This window comes from Phyllostomus hastatus, unplaced genomic scaffold (assembly GCF_019186645.2).
Source record: "Phyllostomus hastatus isolate PE091 unplaced genomic scaffold, TTU_PhHast_1.1 phas_scaffold_78, whole genome shotgun sequence".
NCBI classification, from domain to species: Eukaryota; Metazoa; Chordata; class Mammalia; order Chiroptera; family Phyllostomidae; genus Phyllostomus; species Phyllostomus hastatus.
The window spans coordinates 28126600-28151818 of NW_025334041.1; the positions used below are offsets into that span (position 1 = coordinate 28126600).

Below are 25219 nucleotides of genomic sequence, written 5' to 3' on the forward strand. Positions count from 1 at the left end.
TTCAAAAAATAAAGGTTATTTACTATGCAGACCTCGAACGCTTGTTGTTTTTAAGACAGCAAATTAGAAAAGCATGGCCAGCATGAGAGGCCACTCAGTCAGGTTGAGGCTGGGGCGTTTGTCCCAGCAGCTCTTGTTCCCCAAATTACATCTGATAATGTTCTAAAGCCTAAACACATTTGAGTTCAAAAAAGATACTCAGTGCTTAGATATAAAATAGCACGAAACTTCCAAATACCAACAGGTTTACCCACCCTCTCCAACTGATGTATTTGTATTTGGAGTAAACTGCAGCTCAGTCCCTCCACGCCGTGGTATCTGAGGAACTGAAACTTGAGCTGGAATGTTTGTTTTGCATTTTCCTGTGCATAATCACAGGAGAGGGCATTAATGAAGGGGTTGGTGTGTTGGCCACTGCTGAGGCCTATTATTTAGGAGAGTCGTGGCAACAGAGCAAAGCTGGATGTTCGCAAGTGTAACATAATTTCAGCCTGTATTGTGTTGAATGGGTGAGAAGACAAATGTGTCAACAGACACAGGGTGTATGCTATTCAAAACCAGTTGAAAATGATCTCTGCACTTGCTGAGAAATATAGATGCTGAAAACAACATCTATATTTTTCAATAATTCAACCAAGATTCATGATAGGTATCCCCTTAAACTGGCTACAAAAATATTATCTGTAAGCAAGATGGCGCCCAGAAAAGTTAAAATTGGCAAAATCCCATTGAACTGCATTTTGGAGAGAGGAGGGACTTGAAGTGGTAGTGCTCTGAGGATGTCCACGTGGGTGGTCAAGCATATGGTGCTGCTGAGCAGAGGAAGTGGTACACCAAGATTTCTTCATAAGCGCGAGGTCTTTATAAACTCATCTTTATGGGGGCAGTTTTAAATAGAACGAAAATGACACAGAGTCCCCAACCAGGCTTCCTAACTGTTTGGAGAGGGTTGCCACTTTCCCAAAACATTAGGTTACTGTGGGGGAATTTTCCAAAATTGTCAACAATTCCATTTTTAAACTTAGTTCTTCCTCTCCACTTAAGACAGATGCAAGGCAGTGTGAACTATATTTGGTCTAGTAGGAGATGTAAGTTATTTTTACCATGCTGACTCCTACCTGACAGTGGAAGACGTATTCTGGTGTGGTCTTCTTGAACTTCATGTTCCAAACCAAGGCCACTCCATCCGGTTCATGAGGAGCATCTTCATTGTTGTTGTAGGAAGCGACCATCAGCTCCGGGTACTGAATAGAGGAGGTCACAAGGATGCATTATGCCAAAATGACAACACAAAGAAAACTTTCTTCATTCGTACAGACACATGCTATAGGACATACTTTCAATGTCTACTTCCTTTTTAAGTTGTGGCATACCTCATACCAACTTCATGCCTCGCAGTATTGCATTCTGGTTTCTGCCTCCAACACACCGTGTGTGCTCACTGTAGTCGCCAATAACTACCAAATTGCATGCACGGCTGGGCCTTTCCGTATTAACTGACATTTGGGCTGCTCCTTCCTCTCTCCTGTGCTGGCTTCCAGTACACATGTGTCCCCTGATTTTCTTCCTCCTGCCCACTCTTTTTAGTCCCTATAGGTTCTCCTTCTATTATCTATGTTTCAAGGAAGCTGTTTTATGCCCCATTATTTTTTTTGTCTCTATCTGCATATTCTCCCTGGGTGGTCTCATCTACTCTGATGGCTTTAACAAGCATTAATATGCCGACAATGTTCAAATCTGTATCTTTAAACTTGATTTCTCTCTTAGCTGCAGATCCTTATACCTCGCTGCCCACTGGGCACTTCTCAGAGCTGTCCATAGACACATCAGGTGCAATGGGTAGAAAACTGAGTGCACTGACTTCTACAAAAACCTGCTCTTTCAATGTCCCCTCTTTGGGTGCCTTTCACTAATGTTCGCCTAGTTGCCCAGGATAGATCCTCCACGTTCATTTTTACTCCTTCCTCTTTCTCAACCCGTGTACTGTGTTTTACTACATCCCCAATGCCTTTCAAATGCATGTTTAATTCTCATCCTTAAGGTGGCAGCCTCCCAAACTAATGTCTTCTCTGAATGAAGGCAACAGCTTCCTAAACGGCTCCTGGCTTCCAGGCTCTCCAGGCCCTAGCCTCACCTCCTCCACTCTCCATCTTTGTCACTACGGCTTTACAAAACAAACATTTGGCTAAGTCATTCCTTTGCTTAAAATACTTTAATAGCTTTTATTACTTGCAAAATAAAATGCAGATCATATAGGATGATCTTTCATGAGCTGTCATTTTCTCCCTCTTCTGCTTAATATCTCACAGCCTCCCTGCCCACCTCCCACCCCCACACTCTATAATCCAACCTCACCGTGTCAGTGCTGAGGGTCATAGGCACAGGCTGTGCACCTATGAGCCTGCTACTCTTATCGGAATGCCTCTCCTGTATTGTGTACATCATTAACTCATTTTTAAGATGCAATCAGGCATCTAGTCCTCTAGACGATCCTAATGAACCATCTACCACACCTCCTTGCCTCTCATTGTCTCCCTTAACATTATGTGCATCCACCCATTAATGCACTTACACTGTATTATTTTCCCCCCACCTATGTCTCTTAAAAGTTTGTAAGCTCTCTAAGTATAGGGACTGGTTTTTGTTGCCCTTGAAACTAGGGCCTATTAACTCCTACTACATGATAAACTTGTACAAAAATTGATTGCATTACAAACGCTCTGTTTTTATTTTAGTAACTCTGCTCAGTGGAAAGACCTTATATTTAGTCCTTCATAGTCAAATACTTCCAGCAATTAAAAGCATAAGTGGAAGAAACACAACCAGTAAAACTACAAGGACTCTACAGTGAGTAGAAATACCTACTCACCCTAAGTGATCTCTGTGCTGTGTGTTAATAAACAAATTGCGGGTGAATCTTGTGGGAGGTATTCATGAGGTAGACAGCATTTCATTAAAAGGCCATTCCTATCTGGGATTTCCATAAGGCAGCCTCACTAAAAATTGTATCATTACATATGCAATTATATTAGGATTATAGTATACCCTTTAACTCATAGGTAATTTGTTTTTTTTTCTTATATTTCACTATGCTTTGTGAAGCATAGTGAAAAGCATATTTAAAAGTAGATTATCCTTATAAATTTGAACATCCACTTTTTTCTATCAACAATAATTAAACCTAAGTCCTCTGTGTGGCTCTATTCATCCTGCAAGCTCCCTCAGTTTAAGAACACTGCCGAGCTACAACTTGCTGGCTGATGCAGAAGGAGTGTGAGCCTACAGTAGATGCATGTGGCCATCAGTGGACGTAATCACTCTTTATTAAAAAATGCTCCTCAGTGGCTAAATCAAAGGCCCCTTCAAAGACACTAACATCCAGATAAACACAGAGTCTCCAGGCTGTCCAGCTGAAGTTTAACGATGTCACATGTAGAAAGGCAACTCTCTAAACATCAGCACCACTGCCGGAGTGGCCGGGCAGCAGCCAGATGCGTCTTGAATGATATCCCACGGCTCCACATCTGGGTCTCATCGTCGGCTCCCACTCGTAGCTTTCCTTTTTCCCACTAAAAATATTTTAAATTATTTGGGTTTAAAACTCCTTTAGAAAACAGGGGGAGTTTTAGTAAAATACCAGTGAAATGCCTTTGATGTAATTTCTCTAATTGGGATCATAAGTCCTAAAGATACAGATGTAACCCTTATCGCATGTAAGATTTTACGAATTCCAAGTCTCTTCTAGCATGCTTCTTTCTGTTCTTTGTTTGAATGGGACTAGTCATATTTTCTTATTCCCCAATAAAAAGTAATCTCTGGACAATTATTTAAACTTTAAATGTTAAAATTATAGTTTTAAAGAGAATGTGAACAATTATGAAGTCTGTGCTTACTCATGGGGCTGGATTATGTAATGGTTAACCTAGGAGAATTTTACCTGAAAATTACCAAATCTGCTCTCAAGCTGTTTCTTCTTACAGAGAAATAAAATCTGACATTTACCGGAGAAGGAGGAATCAACCTGTTTTAAGCGCCCACTATGTGCCAGACACTGAGCTGGGAGCTCTATTAACTCACTTGGTCCTTGCAGCCCTCTAAAGTAGCAATGGTTTCCCTGTTTCTGCAGATGAAGAAGCCAAGGGTCCCTGGGTGAGTCACTTGTTCTGAGTTATATTGCTAATAAGTGAAGAAGCGAGACCCCTATTTAAAGTCTGTTTGGCTTTGAAGTCCGCATCCCTTCCAGGCCACTGTAGCTGGCGTCACGTGCCTCCCATGCAGGTGGAAGGCACCACAGCAGGTAGCAGGTGGAAGAAGAATGTAGTAATAACATGCTTTGCCTCACAGGAACTCACTGTTAAGCAGAGGGAGGTAAGTCCGACACACATATGTATAACTATAACACAGACTTAAAAGCAGAACATGATGCATGCGAAGATGGGGTTGTAAGCAAGATTCTGTATGAGTACAGTGGATAAAATCAAATAACCACTTTATTTGGAATGGGGTGTGGCAAGGAGAGGAATTGGAAAGAACTTCTGAAAAGAAATGAGACTTGAGTTGGGCTTTGTCCAATGGGCAGGTTAGTAGGAGAGAAGGTAGAGGTCAGGATGCACAAGGCTACCAAGATCGGGGCAGGAGATTTCTCTTGGGTGTGATTCCCCCCATGTTTGAAGATAATTTCACTGAACAGCTGCCTAACTTCCCAGGGACAATTCTTTCATTGCCGGGTTGATACGCCCAACGGGGCAAATCACATTCTCTAAGCTGGCCACCATGAGTTTAGAACTGAGACACAGAACCCAGGGGCTGGCACATCAGCCAAGGAATGACAGCATTTTATTGGTGAGGTCCTTCAAGCTGTGCAAATTTCTGCTCTTCCCGAGTCCCACCCAGTTCTTCATCTTTTCCATGGATTCCCTACGTACCTTAGTGGCTCTCCAATAAGTCCCCTCTTTTGCTTAAGCTAGTGAAAGGTAAAGTTTTCCTAACTAATGCAGTGAAGAACAGGCTCAGGAGACCTCAGATTGTTGCATTTGGCTGGGAGCCAGAGTGTGTGAGAGGTAAAAAGGAGGAAAGGATTGAAAATGTCTTGGGGCTTCCTCACAGAAGTTACTGCATGTAGGCTAGTGGTTACACTTTACTCTATGGATGGCGGAGTCATACTCTGCAACTATTCATATTTCTGCTACGAATACTCCTCCCACTGTCACATTTATTGAGCTCTTTTTATGTACTAGACATTTTTTAATTCTGAGTGCTTTAAGTATTATACATTCATTCATTCAATAGTCACAGTAAGCATGTGAGCTAAGTATTATGATCATCATTTTATGAATGGGGAAACACAAGCCAAGAGAAGTCAGGCAACATGCCCACGGTGATATTGAGAGCATATAAGTAATCTTTATAAGTGTTAATCTTGGGGGGGAGTACTTATGATGACTCAGAAGTGTACAAACTTGAGGCAGGAAGAACAGTTAGGAAGCTGTTTCCTAAATAAGCAAGAAATAGAGGGCACAGCATAAGGTAGGTGTCAAATCCACACATTAGTGGAATGGGATGGGTGTGGGTGGGAGTCTTCTTGCTACTGTAAATTTAATTGCATTTGGCAACTCAAAAAGCTGTCAAGAATTTCTCCAGTTTGTATCATGATGATTGAAAGGTTGGAGAATGCAATTTACGTGTGAAAGGAGCATAATTTGGTGGGGCAAGACCATGAGTCTGGCTTTATACAAGTCTGGGAAACCTGTCACATACTGTGTGGATAGTATTACTGACCGTCTCTGTTAAACAATGTTCCGTGAATGCCAAAGTTGATGTAATTCCCCAAGTGCCCAAATTTCTTCCAGGAAATAATGTATGGTGGATATTTTGAAAACATTGCAAACTTAAAGTGTTCTTGTTCATGAAGCGCAGGAGATCAAAGCAAAGCTATACACGAACCTCATACAGCAGGTCCTCAAATAACATTGTTGCATTACTATGATGTTGTCTCCCCTGTGTTCCTTTCTGTTCCACTCAGGCCACTATCCTAGCACGTGTGACCCTACTAGAACGCAAGACTGTGTTTCTATCCTTCCCTGTTAATATCACTGGATTGCATCTAGATCCATTCAGGAACTCTCTTCATCCCATATGCTTATAAACATGGTCCTTTGAACCCCACAAAAGTGTTATCAAGTAGGAGTGGAAGGTTCTAAATCCTTTATCTCGTACTCTGTGTAAAATACATTTTTTCAGAATTGCAAACCCTCTTCACAACAGTGTAGATGGACAGCTTACACAAAAATTGGAAAAAAATAATGTGGTCTCTCCGTGGTGGAGTTCCTGCCCTTTACAGTTTCACTTCCTGCGACAAGAACACCACACAGAACGCTGTGTGGAAGCAAATGCATCCATGAGCAAGATGCCCATCACACGCTGAGGCCGGGAGGGACTGGCAGCTGACGCGGGCCCTGCAGCCTGCCGAGGGAGCGCGGCCAGCCGGCCCAGGAACAAGGAGAAGTTGCCTTTGAGGAATGTGTCCGATAAGATTCCTGTGTGATTTCCAAACTCTGAGTAAGTGAACAAGCCAAGTGAAGTGTCTTCTCGGGCTTGAATCTGATTTCTGTGCACACACCCGAGAGCGTGCTCACAGACCACCCCCACACTGGGGAGAAGTGGCCGGACAAACCCTGCTTGTGTTAGCATCTGTGCAATTGGGCACTGCCTGCCCTGCTGTTAGGGTGTAAAAGGAGATGCAAGAGCAGAGAACACTCACCCACTTGGTGGTTGATGACAGCCCAGTTGTGGGGGATTACTCTCCTCTTCAGCCCTCCTGTTCTCCAGTATAACTACCTGGGGCTCTTCATGTCATGTTTCACTGGCTGCCTAGAACAGCCTCTTCTCCCCCTTCGTTTGTCTAAATCCCAGTCTTCCGAGAAGTCTTGTCTGACCAGAAACAGAGCCCAGCCTCCACTGAACTCTGACAGCAGCTGCTACCTGCCCCATATCATTCAGCACTCATCACCGTCCTTGCTTCCAGATTCATAAGCCCTTCGTGGGAGGCAGTGGTGAAGGGCGTATGCCCTGAAGTGCTAAAAGGCTTGTGTTCAAATCCCCACTCTACCACATCCTAGCTGGGTGACCTAGCAAATTACTTAGTTTCTCTGCGCTTCTGTTTCCTCAGCTGTAACATGGAGACAGTAATAGTGGCCACCTCATATGAAATAGGATAATGCCATCAGAGCAGTTGGCATAGTGTTTATTAGCACATAGGAAACACAAACTAAAAAGCTAGCCATGATTATTATTCTTAATAAAAGCATAGACTACAACAAAGCAGAAACTGTGTTGTACCTAAATGGCTAGCACTCGTCACTCCTACTCCCCTCATTGCTATGATGCCACTGTCATTGCAGGAGGGAACAAAATGTGATGAGAAACCATCTGGGTTCAAATTCTGCCCAGACCACACAAGGCTGTGTGTCCGTGTGCACACAATGTGTCTGCTCCGCACTGGATGAGCTGCCAGCTAGTTGGGTTGGCTACTCAGCAAATCGGCTTTGGGTAAATGTGTCTGCCTTCACTCCAAAGGCCACGCTCAGGGGTTTAGACATTTTTCTTATTCATAATGGGGAGTTTTAATCAAAGGGAGTGAAGTATTCAGATTTGCAATTTAGAAAGATTACAGTTGACCCTGGAGCAACATGGATTTGAACTGAACAAGTGCACTTTCTAGGCTAATTTTTTCAATAAATATGTAGCCAGCCCTCCATATACCTAGTTTTTGAACTCACGACTGGGAATCTGTGGAAGTGGAGGGCTGGCTGTATGCACTGTTCTACACCATCTTTCAGAGGGTACTTGAGCATCCACAGACTGTGGTATCTGTAGAGGGAAGGGGAGGGCTGGGCCTGGAAGCAATCCCTTGTGGATACCTTAGGGACAATTGGGAAGTCAGAGGTTATATGCAGACCACCTGTGTGAGGTGGTGGGGGGGCAGGGTACAGATGTTGGTGTCCTTAACCCTGTCATTGCTCAAGGGTCACATGTATTTGGTTAGATGTTCAGAAGGAAAACTATGGGTGGGCAAGCATAGGATAGAAGGTCAGCAATTTCACAGGTGTAAGGTAAGTGATACATGAGTAGAGAAATGGACAGTTCTGGGGACAGAGCGGGCCTGAGAGATAAGGGAGAATAAGTCTCTAATGTTAATGATGAAAGTTTTGCATTGGCCTTTGGGTATGGCTTTAATACAGAAAGAAGGTAATAGGCAAAAAAGGATTTGGAATTTGTGGAAATAATGAGTTAACCACAAGGGTGGAAGAGAACACAGAAGTCTTAGAGAAGTCTGAGAACTAGAAGAGAGTAGAACTGCAGAACTCAGTGGAAGGATATTGTTTTTAAAAGTAGGGGGAAGTCAACTAGACTGATGACAGAGAGAAGCCAGGGTGAATGAAGGCATAAATTTCCATAGGATTTGAGAAATAGGACATCATTGGTGACCTTAAGGAGAGCAGCTTCAGAGACTGAATGGCCTGAGTTCTGGTGTGGTACCCAGCACATAATAAGTGCCCAGTGCACATGAGTAGCAGAGTGTAAAATTTAACCCAAAACCTCAGTAAAATAAGGAAGACAACCAACAGGCACAGAAAAAAAAAGTATAGGTTGGTGAACATATATCCACAGAAGTGGAGCAAGTCTCTCTTATTTTTAAAAATGTTTTCTGTATAAATGCCATGAGAACAGAGGCCCAGTTTGTCCCACCCCAGCAATAACCTTACCTGGAGAGACCAGTCCATACAAGTGACCACTCGGTGCTTGGACCAACGCTCATCATAGAACTGACGATTGAAAGAAAGGTTGGCTCCAGCCTGGACATCCCTGGTGGGGGGAGGGGTTACATATGAAAGATAAATATGATGCTTCGGAATGGGGCTTTATCTCTTCTGCTAATACCGAAAGAATTAAATGGCCAAAGCAGGGCACTCCCTGAAGCCAAAGCAACCATTTAGACAGCAAACTCTGATCACAAATAAATAAAGTATCGAGGGTCTCCTTTATGAAAAGCGCTCTCTAACCTGGCCCAGAAAAGGTTTCCACATGTTGTTCCAAGCCTGGTGTGCAATGTCCAGTTTGTTTCAGGTTCTCATTTTGACCAGTCCTAAAGGATTCTTTTCTTCTTAATGAGTTCTCTCTTGAAACAGAGTTACTAGAAATTTCCCAGCTGTTGAGGGAGCACAGCATGCTTGGAGATTCTTTGACAATAATGCCCCCTTATCTAGCCTTTGATCAGAGATGATATACATGCTTCTCTTCACCAGTAATTTCTGATTGGCAGTACTGGTTGCCTCCCTGCTCAATAGCAAGTGGTAAGCTCTACCATGAGAAAGACATGGTGGTGAGTGGGGGATTCACTGAGTGTATTAGATATTTCACACAGACTAAAGCAGCATCTGGGTCTAGAATTACACTTTGGCCACGTTAACGTGGCCGACACTCAGCTGGCCTCAAAACTCCTCTGAAGACCTCTGCATGGGTCATGCCCTTGCTCTGTAACATGGAGTGTTTAAACTGAGGGATGCTTGTTTTCTGCCAGCAGTTTTTGGACGTGCATAAAAAGCTGCCTCAGTTTCTTGAGCTTCAGTTTAGGAATTCCTTCACACTCCCCTTTTTTTCTGTTCATTCGCTTTATTTCGTTCGCATGCATCCTGCATCACCTGTCTTATGTAGCTCTTGTTCAGACCGGGTGACCTGGCTGGAGATTATTTACTGTGGCTTGAATTAGCTGATATATTTGGAGGGGCTTCTTCTCCCTTCCTGTGAACCCTTCCACACCTGCACCACTGCAAACTCGGGCATAAGGTACATGCACCCAAGTAATTGTCAGGAAGCCAGAGTAACACTGGGCCTGGCACCCGAAAGAAAATAGGACCCAGAAAATCAACAAAGGCAGAGAGCAGACCTTTCTAAAAGAAAACAAACATCTCATAACAGGTATATTGAGAAGACTCTTATCTCTTTGAAGTAAGCTCGGGATGTTGTCAACTCGTAAGAGTAGTTTCAGAACTCCCTTGTGAAGCTGTAGTTGGAGCCTCTCTTATATATATTCCTTTGAGTGTCTTCAATGATGATAGGTTGTCCTTTAAGAATGTATTTGAATCTTAGAAATAGCAAGAAGTCAGGTCTGATGAAAAGGACAGGTCATCTCACCTTTTCCTATTGTTCTCGGCATAAAGAAATTGGTGACCACAAACCAGCTATTTCTATTTCTTACAGAGCTCCCGACTATCCCCACGAGGACAGCTGGCAGCCACTGCCTTTTATGATATACATGTTGCCATCACAGGCAAAGTCATTTGAGGCCATTTGCTTTTATTGATCAGCTTTTTGTTTGTTTTATCTGTAAGCATATCCCTGCATCTGTGTTTCCTAAAAGTCCCAGACACAGAATGTTATGGTGTTTCCCGTTTCTGTTCACTGTCACCCACATTAGTCAAGGTCTCTAGATCTCATGTTTTCTTCCCTCAGTTTCCTGTTTGCTTAGACATAAAAATAGATCTACTGGATATAACACAAATCTCCTTTTGCTGCTTATGAGAATGTTTTCTCAGAAGACAATGTACATGACTCTGCCACCTGGACTGTTCCCCAGATATCAAGTTCAAAAGCATTTCACAGAAGCACACGATAATTACAGGGAAACCCTAAGCCAGAAGTTATAACCAAAGCCCTTAGTCAAAGCTGTTTAGCGAGATCATCTCTGGAATTTCACCCTCCTCTGATTTGCTAGGTATGGGATTTGCCCGAGTCAATACAAATGAGACTTCAAAATCAATAGATGACTTATCGCGGCGTTTGTTTAAAAGCACACAAGAAACTGACCCATCTTTCTCCTCTAACTCCCGGCCGCTGTAGTCGAAGAAGATGTCGGAGTCTTCCGCCAGTGCTCTTTCAATGACCCGGACGGTCCGATCAAAAAAGATGAGAAATTCCTCTGAATGAAGGATCTGCTGCTTCTCTTCCTCTGTCAGCTCCCTGGGAGGGGCTTTTTATGTAAAAAAGATTGTTAGGAAAGAAAAGAAGGACAATTAAAAACATCTCAAGAGGAACCTGACTCTTGAAAGAGATGGCTTATCAGAGGGGTGATAAGACACAGTGAGATAAGCCATTTAAATCTAAATGACTCCCAAATTCACACCACAAATTTTGCAAACGTCTTCACAGCCGATTTTACAAAAAGATTTCATATCTAGCCTAATTACTGTTTGGAAAAGTTGAAAGATTACAAATGAAAATAGATGGGTGGGTTTTTAGCAATCAGCTTTGAATAATGTTATTTTTTTAGAACTAATTTTTAAACAAAGGTGCAATAGTACATAATAGAGAAATCTAAAGCTATGTACATTAGATACTCCTATAAAGCTGCACGTATTAAAGATTGAAAACTATCTGTACTATGATCCTCATGGTACCTTTCCTCTTTCTATTCATTTTATTTTAGATGGTGCAGTGATAGAGCTGACAGGTTGTTATGTAGATTCCACTCAAAATCTGCTTTCACCCAAAATATCTTCTGTTTTTAAACAGACAAATGGAACAAATAAATGCTTCTGTAAAACACCTCACAACTGTTTTTATGCCTTACTTTTTCAGCATGATTAATCTTATTCAACTAATTTTAAAGCTGCAAAAGGAGGCAAAGAAAGGCTAAATAACCGGCAGTATGTCATCCAGTCTGAAAGAAAGTTCACTTCAGAGTCACCATCAAGTTGCATAAGCTGTTCCTTCAGTAGCAGGGTTTACACAAAACACAGAGAAAGGATTAGCAACTCCCCCCACACTGAGAAACCCTCAAGGGCAGAAACTGTCAGCTGAACCTCAGAGGCTCTTCAGGAACCCCCATTTGACCCTCCCGCAGAGACCGACCGTTTGATACTCGCTTGATTGATGACTCTTTCAGGAGGCCCCAAAGTGCCTGGAGTGTAAGCTACAGAGCCATTACAGTTACAGGTGGGGTCTCCAGGGGAATCATTCACCCACGGGCTTTCCCCAAACACCGCCCCCCTACAGCCAGGACCAATGTCAATAGGGCCACATGGTCAGAGGAATCTTTCAGGTACAGACCTGGGGAATAATGTTTTATGTAAATGTTATTCGATTCTATTAATGTTATCTCCGAGTCACTGACCTGAGAAATGGGAGTTGCCCCAAAGCTCTTCTGCAGAGCCATGGCCGGGATCTCAGACTTTTAATGTTCATAATGTCCCTCCTCCCCTGCCCAGACTACAATGCAGGAGGTCTGGAGGGACTCCAAAATCTGTTTTTGTAGAAAAAACTAGAATGATTCTGATTAGTTGGTTCACAGCTTGAGAAACAGTCTCCGGGTAATATCATAACAAAAAAATGATTCATCACTATAGCAGAAGGTCTTCTCCAAAAACAGCGCACCCCATAGTTTCTAAGTATACTTAGAAATATTTCTTTGCTGCTGAAGCCCCCAGAGCCCAAAACATGCCTATGCTAGTGGGAGTCTCCGAGAACCCCCATCAACTTCTGCTGAGCAGTGCCCCTGGACACTAGTTTGTGAAACAGTGGAACTGGCAATACGTGGACTGTGAATAAAAAGAACTTTACAAAACCAACCTGGAATCCAGCATTTCCTGTGCTGGATATTAGGTTTGATTCTTTAATCAGTTGAAGCTCTCTAAGCAACATTTCTATCTATAAAATCAGGTAATGACACCCAATTAATCATTAAGTAGCAATTTATTCATCTACTTTTTAAAACACCCATATATTAGTAAGTATGCATTTGAATTTTTCACCTTTATGTAAGTTCAAGAAAACAGTAAAACTACTAAATGTAACTAGGTGAAAGAAAGAAAGAAAGAAAGAAAGAAAGAAAGAAAGAAAGAAAGAAAGAAAGAAGTAGGGAGGGAGGGAAAGAGAAAAGAAGAGAAGGGGAGGGGAGGGGAGGGGAGGGGCGGGGAGGGGAGGGAAGAGAAAGAAGCCCTACAAAATGTTAGGGTTATTTTGTCTTGGTTAGTACTGTTCCATAAAGAAATAAACTTCACTAAACAAGGACACTATAGGGCCAAGAAAAATGTCTTATTTCAAAAGCCTCATTCAGCCTTATTCACTGTGGATAGATGACATGGGACATACTTGAGATTAAGCAGAGAATTAGGAATTTATTTTCCCCTGTATTCTATTTTTATAATATTTATTTAAAAAACCCTTTCTATTCTCTGTTTATTTTTTTTCAGCTACTTCTATTTCACCTATATCTTTCTCTATAGGTCTATTACCTTGAATAAAAAATAGCATCCATGTAATTTTCTATAATTTTTTCTTCCCTGTAGCTTATTGTGACTTTGATCTCAGTTTTCAAGACATATGCCTTCTCTGAGAGAAACATAAATGGCTGATCAAAGTGTATTTGCAAAGACCAAGTTCAGGTAGATGAAGCAGTAGCCTCTCCACATATTCTATTTGACAATACAACATTTGGCTTGAAATTAAATTGCTAGTGAAGCAAAACAAATGATATATTTTATATTAAGCTTTGATGTCTAAGAGGGATCAAATGACAAGATTTGTTAGCACAAAATAATAAGATGCATGTACAGGCAAGTACTTTTTTAAAGTGGTAAACAACATTCAACTTAGGAGTTAAATGGGACCACAGTTATTTTTGATAAAAACCCAAATCTCCTATATTTAAAAATCCTTAAATTGGTAAATGTTGTTACAACATAATGAAAATAGAATGGAACATCCAAGAACCACAATCAAAAGCTGAATTTACAGAGGAAGTCTCTCCAGACATCATATTTTATGAAGGACAATTGGTCGAGTAACGTAATCCACAAGGTTCAAAGTACAAGCATAAATAACAAGAATCAGAATTGTATTACCCCAGGATAGACTCCAAATTATCCCTGAAATATCTGTGTCTGCAGCTTTTCCCTGTTGCTGAAACCTAATGAATTTTTACAACATGTTCACTGCATAAAAAGGGCAAGATTAATTTAATAGCAAAAGGCATATCAGAGCAAAATATGTTCATTGATAATATTTGATTTTTTATAAGTTAAGCAGAAAATGCTATTAGAGCAGCTTAGGTGTTTGTTTTTGCAAGAAAATATTTAGCATTCCTGTGAAAAGCTAACAATACTTTTGCATTTAAAGTAAGCTTTTGTTTAAAAAAAGAAAGATTATTTATTTATGAAAAGTACATGTGAATTACATATGGTCCAAATGACATAACAAATTTAAAACTCAGCAAAATTTACCTGAATAGTTACATTTAGCTTGAATAACAAGTATGAAAACAATGTACTGCATTCATGAAATTCACAGTTTACATGGCTGCCTAATCCTATGAATTCATATCCTCAAAAAGTTAAAATCTAGTATAAATTTTATTTCAGGGTTTACTTTTTATTCTACTTATTATAGAAATGTTAATTTATCTTGGTCTTACACATGAAAATAATTTTTTATGTCTTTCATGATAAGTTTATTCTGTTTTCTCTGCTTTCTTGAGTTTTATTGACCTTAAGGTATACTTTTTCAGTTTCTTTTTAATTTACTCTATTTATTATATAGTATATATTTTGGTTTCTTGGGTTCTTGATATTTTTTTCTCTCTAAAAATGTAAAATTGCCCTGGTTGGAAAGGTTCAGTTGGTTGGAATATTGCCCCATAGACCAAAAGGTCACAGGTTCAATTCCTGGTCAGGGCACATACCCAGGTTGCAAGTTTGATGCCTGGGTGAGGCACATATAAGAAGGCAACCAGTCAGTGATTCTCTCTCACATCTGTATTTCTCTCTCTCTTTCTCCCTTCTTCTTTCTAAAAGCAATGAAAAAAAAGTCCCTGGGAGAGGATTTTAAAAAATGTAAAATTCATTATGAAATTCACCATTTATATTGAGCATCTCAACAATATTATTTGTAGGTAAAAGTTATTTTTTAAAGATTTTATTTATTTATTTTTAGAGAGAGAATGGAGGGAGAAAGAGAGAGAGAGAAACATCAATGTGCGGTTGCTGGGGGTCATGGCCTGCAACCCAGGCATGTACCCTAACTGGGAATCGAACCTGCGACACTTTGGTTCGCAGCTCACGCTCAATCCACTGAGCTACACCAGCCAGGGAAAAAGTTATTTTTAAAATATCCACTTCAGAAATGTCTTGTCCTGTTTCAATGATGTAGCTTTAAATTTCAATATAAAAATGACATCTTTTAATATTTTTCAATAATATATCTAAAAGATAAAAATAAATAAGCAAATCCACATTGTTTAAATTTGTAATCAGTTTAAATAGTGAGAGTGGCTCTTTGGGAAATTTTACAGTGAAGTCAGATCACAAACAAGAACCAGACTAATGAAGAAGGATGCCCTTCTCTGAAGTTAATGCGAGCTTTATGAGTTAATGTGCATCTGTAAGAGTTAGGTTTCTGATTCTGTTGTTAAATCTCCAAACACAACACTATGAAGACACTCACATACACACATTCCCTAAATTTTGATTAAAAGCTAAAACATACCTGCTATTTTTCTCTACTCTGTCATGGAAAAAAAGAGTGAAAACAGTAATAAATCAAACCCATATTTCTTTACTGCTTAATGCATTTTGATGTCACATGGGCAAAAAAAAATGTCAAAAGCTAGTGAGCACTATTTTTTTCCCCATCTCCCCTCGCCACTTTTTTTTTAACTCCAAAAAAGGCCAGATTGCTCAAAAATGTGTTCCCTGGTTTGAAACCATGGATGTCAAGTTTCAGCCCAGAGCAAATTTTTATGGCTGAGTAATAAATCCCTGAAACTCAGGGTTCATAATGGAAGTGCTGACACAGCCCTAACGATGATGCAGCCGTGTGAATGGCGCCACGATTATATCTGCTAGAGAATCTTTCAAAAGTTGGCAAAATATTGTCTTGCTTTGAAAAAAAAGCCAGGGAGAGTTTGATGCCAACATAAACATGCTTTTAACCCATTATGTGTTAATTTGCGGAGAAGCCATTAATAGAAACAAAGGCACACAGTATAGCAGTAATAGAAAATGTGTTTTCAAACTTCTTTTTGACTTCGAACAGGACTTTAATCAATTCCATGAAGCATGAGTAACAGTTGAAATTGGAGGGTGTTTTTGCTCAGAAGTGAAGGAGGAGATTGCAATGCTCTGCCAGAGAAGACAATTTGGAGATTGGGGTTTCAGGTGGGGGTGGGGGTGGGGGTGATCGGTGCCAGGACACAGGAAACAGACCCTGGCTCCTTATCACACAGTATATCTGAAGGGTATTTTGCAAAAGCAAGAAAAAGGTGTTTTCATAAATCCTGATTCATTTTGTCTTGTGCTACACCTGTGTCAATGCCATTTTATTCATCAGCTTAACAAAATATGTTGTGAGCAGAAGTTTAAATGTGAAATCTCTTCCATCAAATCCATTTTGAATCTCAGGAAAAGTAACTCTTGTGTCTGCTGTGGATGCTACCATTAAAGATGCTGATTCCATTCCCTAACCTCAGGTGTACCCTAGAACTTGGAGTGATCAACCTCAGTGCCTGAGCCAGCTGAAGTGGGTACACACCACCCACATGTGGGTCGACCTTCCTACGGAAGTTCCCAGTGGCAGCCGAGTCACACGCACTGTGCCAGAGCTACAGGCGTAAAATTTTAAATCAAATGGGCTTCTTATAAGAGTTACCTTGGGCTATATTTGGGACACATAATAGGAAATATGGAAAAATCTTTTAAATCCACACTCTGTTCTTATGAACACTCCACTGCCCAGCAAGAAGGACAATTTCAATATTCTCTTTTGTCTCCAAAGCTGAGAATCTCAAGGGAGTATAAATTAGATTTTCAGGGAAACATCACCTGTAGTATTGTCCTCCCCTTCCTTTGTCCTTGTTATAATTTTTTAATTTTTCAATTACAGTTGACGTGCAATATTATATTAGTTTTGGGTGTAGACCATACTGACTAGATATTTCTATACCTCACACAGTGATCACCCTGATAAGTCAGGTACCCAGCTGACAGCATACACAGTTATTACAGTGTTGCTGACTACACTCTCCAAGCTGCACTTTGCATCCTGTGACAATTTTTCTCTCTCTTACTTCCTTTTTTGTTCTTTGTTTTCTTGTCTTTCTTTCTTTCTTTCTTTTTGCTTTCTTGTTGTTATTATCATTGGGAATATACAGTAGTAGAGTGAACTATGTAATATAATAGTTGATAGCAACTGTCTTACTTTATCACTATCCAGTAATAATTTTACTAGAATCAGTGATTTGTTACTGGAACTGTGGATGGTTGGCATTTTACTTGCTTATATCATTCAACAATACAACTGACTCTTGCTTGGGAGATTAAAGTTTATGTTGCTAAATGTAAGGTATTGAACAATCATAGGAAACCTTCCACAGAGGGGGTCTACATTTAATTTTTGCTTACCTCTAGAGTCCCTTATGTTGACAAAATAAATAGCTAAACTAATGACTCAATATATCTCTCACACCATACCTTCCTTCACTTCCTGTTTTTTGTCTTGATTTTCCAGTTCTGAATCATGGCCAATTTTAGGTTCCACCATTTCCTCATCTTCTTCATCCTCTAGAAAAAAAGAAAGAGAAAAATGAGTCATTATTTTTCCTTCAAATCAAAGTCTTTGGTTGATGGTGGGAGGTAGGGGCAAAGGGTAAAGTTCCAATCATTTAGGGCAACTTCTAAGTAAATCAGTCCACAGTGAATGCCCAAGATATATGTTCATGAATATATAAATAAATTATCTCCAAAAGGGGCCTCTTTGAAAGTCCCCCCAAGTTGCTGGGAAAACCGCCCTGAGTCAGCACCTGCTCCATCCACCTCCAGGCCCTCACCACATGGGATGCCTTGGAATTGCCTCTCTGACCTCTGAAGCTTCTTCAGAGATGGCCCAGGAACAGATTTTAAAATGTTTCCACCTGGGGCACATTCTCCACAGGGGACACCTGCTGTACAGACGACTCATTTCCAATTTAATTCTCACCAAATTAATTTGTTTTTGACCTACAGGAAAGGGTTAAATACAGGTCTGACCCAGGGTCAAATGCCATTGGCAAGTAAACCACCAGGGGTAGGGCCCCCAAAAGTCATTGCCATTGGCCTCAGAGAAAGCAACCAACCCACATGGCATTTACACATTCAGAGCAGCTCATGCATTAATGTGAATTTAATGAGCACTAACAAATGGACCCAGTAGGCTACCGCCACCAGATGTTGTAGTGCCCTTCCTGCCCTATGCAAATGTGTGCTCACTCTCTCTGTGTTCAACCTGCCCCGTCTTGGAGGCCCCTTTCATTGTGGGAGGCTTGGGATCATCAGTCACAACGTAGAAGATGTTGGGGAGAGTCAAAATGTCACAAGAAAATCCAATTTAAAGAAATAAGTGATCTAACAAATTATAACTTGTTTTAACAGTTTTTTAAAAGCATATTACCCCTACTCTTAAGCCTTATATTCACCATAGGCTACAACATAGGCTTTTATTGGTTCAAGTGGAGTTTAAAATAAATGACTTCATTTCCTACCCCATACATTCATTCATATATTCATTCATTCAGCAAATATTGACAAACCTTCTACAGTATCTCAAGGTCTACGGATAGTCCCATTCCCATTACAAAAAACCTTGAGACTTACATCAACTCAAAACTCCAGCACCACCAACTGAGAGAAGTACTGTAAATGCATACTTAAATGCCCAAATAATTAAAAATATATAGCCTGAAAAGCAACTCCAAAAGTTCTCACTGTACTAAGCAAGTAATTTGTGAAATAAATAGTAATTGAAAAAATATGGGTGTATAAAGTATAGCATTGCAACTTAGATATTAAATATTTTAAGTGGGGATTTTCATTGAAATGTAGTACTCTATATGCATGTATATAGGTTGTGGAACCAACCTCATTACTGTATAACCACACTATATACATATCAGAAAAAGTATAAAACTTTTAAGGAAAATTGTCCATTTTAATTAACACATTATTGTTAATACATACCTATGAGATAGATATTTGCTGGAGATTTTGTAAAGAACACTGAGTTACACAGATTTTTAGAGAAATAAACCTTTAAAATGTCAAATAACACATCTAAGACCTTACCCACAAAATAAAGATATCACTGGTACCTACCCACTAAAAACCTACTTGGGAAATCCTGAACAAAACATTCACCAACACATGGTGTATCTCCCTGATCCAAAAACCTAACACAAAGCCCTAGGAGGCACTAGCAGGAGGGAACTTTCCTCTTCTGCTAAGCCTTTCAGGGAGAGGCAGTTTTCAAAAGGACACTGATTTGCTGAAAAAAATGGCCCCATTTCTAACCCTTCTAGAAGCGTACTCTTTAAATGCATGTAATGGATTCAGCAGCAACGTCCTGACAGTAAGTGCAAGTGACTCCAACAAAGGCGACAAGGCCCATGCTGTTGTAGAAACATGCCCCCCCACCCCAATCCCCAATTCATTTGTTGAATACCTAACCCCCAGTAGCTCAGAATGGGACCATATTGGGAACTAGGTTTTTGCAGATGTAATTAATTAAATTAGGCCACACTGAAGGAAAGTGGGGACCTAATCCAGTATGACTGGTGTCCTTATAAAAGGGGAAGTTTAGGCAAAGGCTTCCACACAGGGGGAATGCCATGTGAAGATGAGGCCAAGATTGGGGTGATGCTTCTGTGGGCCGAGGAACATCAAAGATTGGCCGCAAAAGGCCAGAAGCTAGGGCAGAGTCATGGAAAAGGTTGTCCCTGGGAACCCTCAGAAGGAACCAACTCTGCCAACATGGTGATCTCCCAGTTCTAGCCTCCGGAACTGTGAGACGTAAATCACCTAGTTTATGGCACTTTGTTACAGTGGTCCTAGCAAACTTTAAAAAAAGGCCAGTAAAGTGCCTTACTTTCTATGATCTTATGATCTAGTAGAAGAGATACAGGAGATAAACAATAATAATACCCAAGGCAGAGATGAATGCTTTACTTGTATAATCTGTTTATCAGAATTTGGTACCATTAGGCTAATTTTATAGCTGAGGAGACAGAGGAATGCCCCTCCACAAAACAAACAAACAAACAAAAAACAAACAACAAAAATATCTCTCAACCATGTCCACCTTTAAGTTCTATCGGGTTCTGCCTGTTTCTAGTCTATGATCTTGAACCATTATATATACTGCCTTTCTACCCACAGCATGACATGAAATAAAATGCCAAGCAGGAGAAAGATGTAACGTGCAAGCAGGTACGACATTCAGCTGCAGTATACGGAGGGGCTCATGGGGGCTCGTGGGGGCTCCTGGAGGGGGAAGTCACATGGCCTCAACGTGGACCGCTCTCCTACAAATAAGGCTCAACTGAGAAGTCAGGTTTCAATACTTGAGCGCCACGCATGATGGGTGATCTTATGTGTCAAGAATGTACATGTTGTATCCAAATTCTGTTCTCATTTTCCTTTCAGAATCCACTGCCCTGAGACCTGACCAGCCATTCTTAAATACAGATTCCTCTGGCCGGACAAACATACCACCTGGGTCATGAGAAGTAACCGATCTGAGCTCGAGGCTGGAGCCTACCACTTGCTAGTCTCTTGATTATTACACAATTTAGAGAAACCCTCTGAGGCCATATTTCCTCATTGGCTGAATTGGGATAATAATAATCCTTTCTTAAAACATACTGTTGTTTTAAGAATAACCAAATAAAATAGTTGATACGAAATAGCTTTTTAAATCATCAAGAGAGCTGGAAATACCTGTACCCAGAAACCTTCAAACTGGTGTTGCCTTAGCCAGGATGTCAACAAAGATTTATGGAGCACTTACTATGTACCAGGTGCTGGGAATATGACAAAGAACAAGACAGACAAAAAAGAAAATCTCTGTGCTCATGGAGCTTCCCTTCAAGTTGCTGAAGAGAAACCTCAAACCAATAATCAAAACATATATGGCATCAGATAAGTGCTGTGGTGAAACAGAAGGCTGGAAAGGAGCATTGGGTGTGCTGGTAAGGGGAGGAAGAGTCGCAGTTTAAAACAGCGTGGCCAGGAAAAGCCACACAGAGGTGACATTTGAGTAGAAAATTCAAGAAGTTAAGGGAGTGAGCCATGTGGAAATCTTGAGTAAATAAGACTAGTAACAAATAGATTCCTCCAGCTCATTCTGTGGATGAACTGGGTCAAGGTCTAAATTAATTTGTCCTCAGCTCCACTGACGATGGAACTGTGTTTTTATCAGAGCCATCCAGCCTGTACATTCAGAATTTGTAGTTCTCAAAACGAAGTCAATATCACCAGATGACAGCTTTAAATAGTATCAAGTTCTCACCTTTCACAGAAATAAAATGTTCACCTTTCAAACATTAATTTCTGGAAGAGCCAAAAGCACCAGACAGAGTCACTTTGAGCTTATTGGAAAAATATCATTCTGTAAGGGCTTGGCTATAAAGAGGGCCAGGTCTGTGATAGCAACTTATTCATGTGCCAGGTGCTGGGCATAAAATCATCTAATTGTTAGGTCACTGAACATTCTTTTTTATTCTTTTAATTGAATTTATTGGTGTGACACTGGTTAACAAAATTATATAGGTTTCAGGTACACAATTCCACAACAACACATCGTGTGTACACTGTATTGGGTGTTCACCACTCCAAGTCAGGTCTCCATCCATCACCATTTATTCCTCCATACCCTCCTCCTCCTCCCTCGAACTCCTGAGTTATCTAGTTCTTTTTTTTTAAAGATTTTATTTATTTTTAGAGAGGGAAGGGAGAGAGAAAGAGAGAGAGAGAGAGAGAGAGAGAGAGAGAGAGAGAGAAACATCAATGTGCGGTTGCTAGGGGCCATGACCTGCAACCTAGGCATGTGCCCTGACTGGGAATCGAACCTGCGATGCCTGGTTTGTGCAGCCCACACTCAATCCACTGAGCTACGCCAGCCAGGGTGAGTTATCTAATTCTTTAAATAGAAAATCCTTCCCTAGATAATGTTTTTGATGAGTTTTTAAAAAACAAACAAATGTTTGTTGTGTTTATAGTATGCACAAGTCCCATAATGAGATATTGTGAATAAGAGAGAAACACATGGAAATAAGCTGGGCAGTGAGGGACAAATACCATACGATCTCACCTTTAACTGGAAGGTAATCAACAAAAGAAAAAAGCAAACAAAATATAACCAGAGATACTGAAATTAAGAACAATCTAACAATAGCCAGAGGGGAAGGGGGAGTGGACAGTGGGGAGAAGGGTTTTCAGGAACTACTATAAAGGACACATGGACAAAACCAAGGGGGAGGGTGGAAGCAAGGGAGGGAGGTGGGTTTGGAGGGGGTGGAGAGAAAATACAGGCAACTGTAACTGAATAACGATAAAATAATTTAAATTGAAAAAGTTAAAAACATTAAAAATTAACAAAAAGTAGTACCTACACTTTTAAAGTGATTATAAAGCAGCTGTAAGCATCCATTTGCAGTGGCCACAGAATTCTTGGTCTATTGGCCTTTTAAAGACACAAAGTGTTTCAGTCGATGTGTTAAGGAAGTAAAACACAGGAGACTGGTTTGTTTCTCTGCATACTGATATGTTTGCCTTGCTCAGCAAAGACAGTGTATTTTTCTTTAAGACTGGTTTCCTTTCTAGTGCAATTGGAATTACTTCTGTTGAAACCATTTTCAAAACAGTTCAATAATGTTAAAGAAAAGGATTTATGTAGACCCACTACAGACTACTGATATATGAGTTGTGCCACTAGTTCATACCCGGTTACATTTCCTCCGAGATCGGAGGGAAAAAAATTACCACCCGTGTGTGGTTTCCTGTACCAGGTCCACACCAGAAATTAAACTGGTGGCAGAAGTTAATGACCTGTCAGGGAAAGGGCTAATTTCACACAATGGCATCTTTTGGACACATTACTTTATTTAGCGCCCAAATTCTGCCGTCGGCCGTTGCTGCAGTCATTCCCCCTGAAGTCGGAAAGATCTTTGGTTACCACAGTCCTCCTTCCTGAAGATTTTTGGCAGGTCTGAGAATGAAGAACTGCGTGTTCTGCAGCACTCATCGACAACACACTCAGCACAAGGCCTGGCCCTTTGTTTGAGCTCCTCCACCAGCCTGTGGTTCCAAATAAAGTCAATGCATTCAATTCGAACATGCCACCGTCCTCTGATTATTGAACTGCGCTGACGGCCTCAAAAATATGAGACACCCAAAGGGGAGTGCGCTGGGATGTTCATCCCCGTTTGGCAACACAATATGAAAACCCTGACTTTGCTGTACTGTTGTATCGGTGGCATGCGGGACCCTGCTTTCTTCTCCTGAAGCCTCAAGGAAGACATTTTCCTGCTCTCTGTCTCCTGGGAACCAGGACACAGTTATCTGGGCAGTCAGACCAGATGATGCTAACTGGGGCTTTGTCTTTGGAGCCAGCAGACAAAGTTGAGGGGACAGTTTGAGCTAATTTTGGGCAACACGCCATAGCAGCAGTGGTCTTGGCCAGATCGCCACAGGCTCACGGTTGGGGTTGGTCCCTGCCCTTTTCCAAGTGTGTTCCTTCTGCCTCCTATGATTCTGAGGGCACCAGGTTTCCTTCCCATAAATCTCACTAGAGGTGGTGTCAGCACGAGATTTCCTTGCAATAAATCCCACTGGACTTGGTGTTTGCTGCTTGCACCCAGAACTCTGAGTGACACAGGGCAGCCCTCTGTGAAGAGTAGGACTTGTATTTTATAAGGTCAATGGGATCTCAATTTTCCAGGACCTGCAAAACCCTATGGTAGGAAAGGGTGAGGGCCCAGATCAAGCCCTTGCTGCTCTGCTCCTGGCTTTCCAGGAGGCCCTTCCACCTGCCATCTCACAGGAGACTAAGTTTGGTCAGGGGCAGAAGGGTGGCAGGCCATTTCACTCCATCCTTCCCGATTCTAAAGACCACCTTGCTACTGCCAAAGGGGGAGGCACAAAGCAATTACCACATGACTTCGAATATAATAGGCCGCTGGCTGTAAGATGCACGATTACTTTATGTACCACTAAGAAAAAATGCTTACTATTAATTACGCCCTGGCTGGTGTGGCCCATTGGATTGAGTGCCGGCCTGTGAACCAAAGGGTCGCCAGTTCAATTCGCACTCAGGGCACATGCATCGGTTGCCGGCCGGGTCCCTAGTGGAGGATACTCAAGAGGCAACCACACATTGATATTTATTTTCCTCTCTTTCTCCTTCCCTTCCCCTCTCTAAAAATAAATAAATAAAATCTTTTTTTAAATGATTACTGCTAATTAAACTATAACACATCATCAATTCTAATGTGAAAAACTGTGAATGTGGGGATTGATCAAATCTGTGGCTTAGAAATAAATAGAAACAGTTTCTGAAAGATAAACTAAATGGCAAGAACAGAGTTAATTCTAAATCAAGCTTACTACTGTGCTGCCGTTGGTGAATAGGCTTGGAGAGATACAAAGGCACTTTCATGATTTTTTTTTTTTGGCTTTTTAGATGTATTGCTTTCAATGTAAGAACAAATGTCCTAGCCACTTTTAATATAATTCCATGTACAGATGTTTCAGATAGTGATTCTTTTTATACCATTTAAAACATTTCAGTAGAAAAACAAAGTTAACTTCAAATTAAAATTGGTTTTTAACCTAAAAAATAATGCATTTTAATGAAGATAGCCTGCATTTCTGTCTTTGGCCTCATCATTTCTCACCTCAAGTGACATTCTGGGTAATATTTATACCTACGTCTCCCACAGTCATCCACAAACCGACACCTCCAGGTGAGGCAGCCCTGCTAGGCTCCAGATTGTGGACTGTATGTTCCAACATGAATGTCCCACAGGCACCGCATGCTTAACATGTTCAAGGCAGAGCTCCTGCCTTTTGCTAATATTTGCTCTTTTGATTGCATTCTCCATCCTGCCCCCTGGGTACCACCGTCTGCATTGGGTTACAGTCGGACACCAGAGTACCACCTTCGAGTCCTCTTTTTCACCACAGTCTATAAGAAAGGGTCTCAGTCCTTTCAGTTCCTCCTCCAAAACCGGTCTCGAATTCACCTCTGTCTGCACTGCCCTAGTCCAGGCCCTTCCCATGGAGCATTCCAGTAACTTTGACTGGTCTTCTTTCCATTACCTGTCTTGATCTATACTTAGAGTAATTTCATTTTCTATTTA

At 41.0% G+C, this 25219-nt stretch overlaps 1 protein-coding gene across 10 annotated transcripts in view; it reads right to left on the reverse strand.

The window, feature by feature from the left end:
* The window catches only part of DYNC1I1 (dynein cytoplasmic 1 intermediate chain 1), a 285945-nt gene that overhangs the window by 98260 nt on the left and 162466 nt on the right, over window positions 1-25219 (reverse strand). For all 10 annotated transcript variants that reach the window (XM_045828664.1, XM_045828663.1, XM_045828666.1 and 7 more), the window contains 4 exons: window positions 17523-17612; window positions 10867-11029; window positions 8766-8865; window positions 1119-1244 (listed from right to left, as the gene is read on the reverse strand). In XM_045828664.1, coding sequence (XP_045684620.1) covers window positions 1119-1244; window positions 8766-8865; window positions 10867-11029; window positions 17523-17612 — 479 coding nt within the window. The remainder of the gene's footprint in view (window positions 1-1118; window positions 1245-8765; window positions 8866-10866; window positions 11030-17522; window positions 17613-25219) is intronic.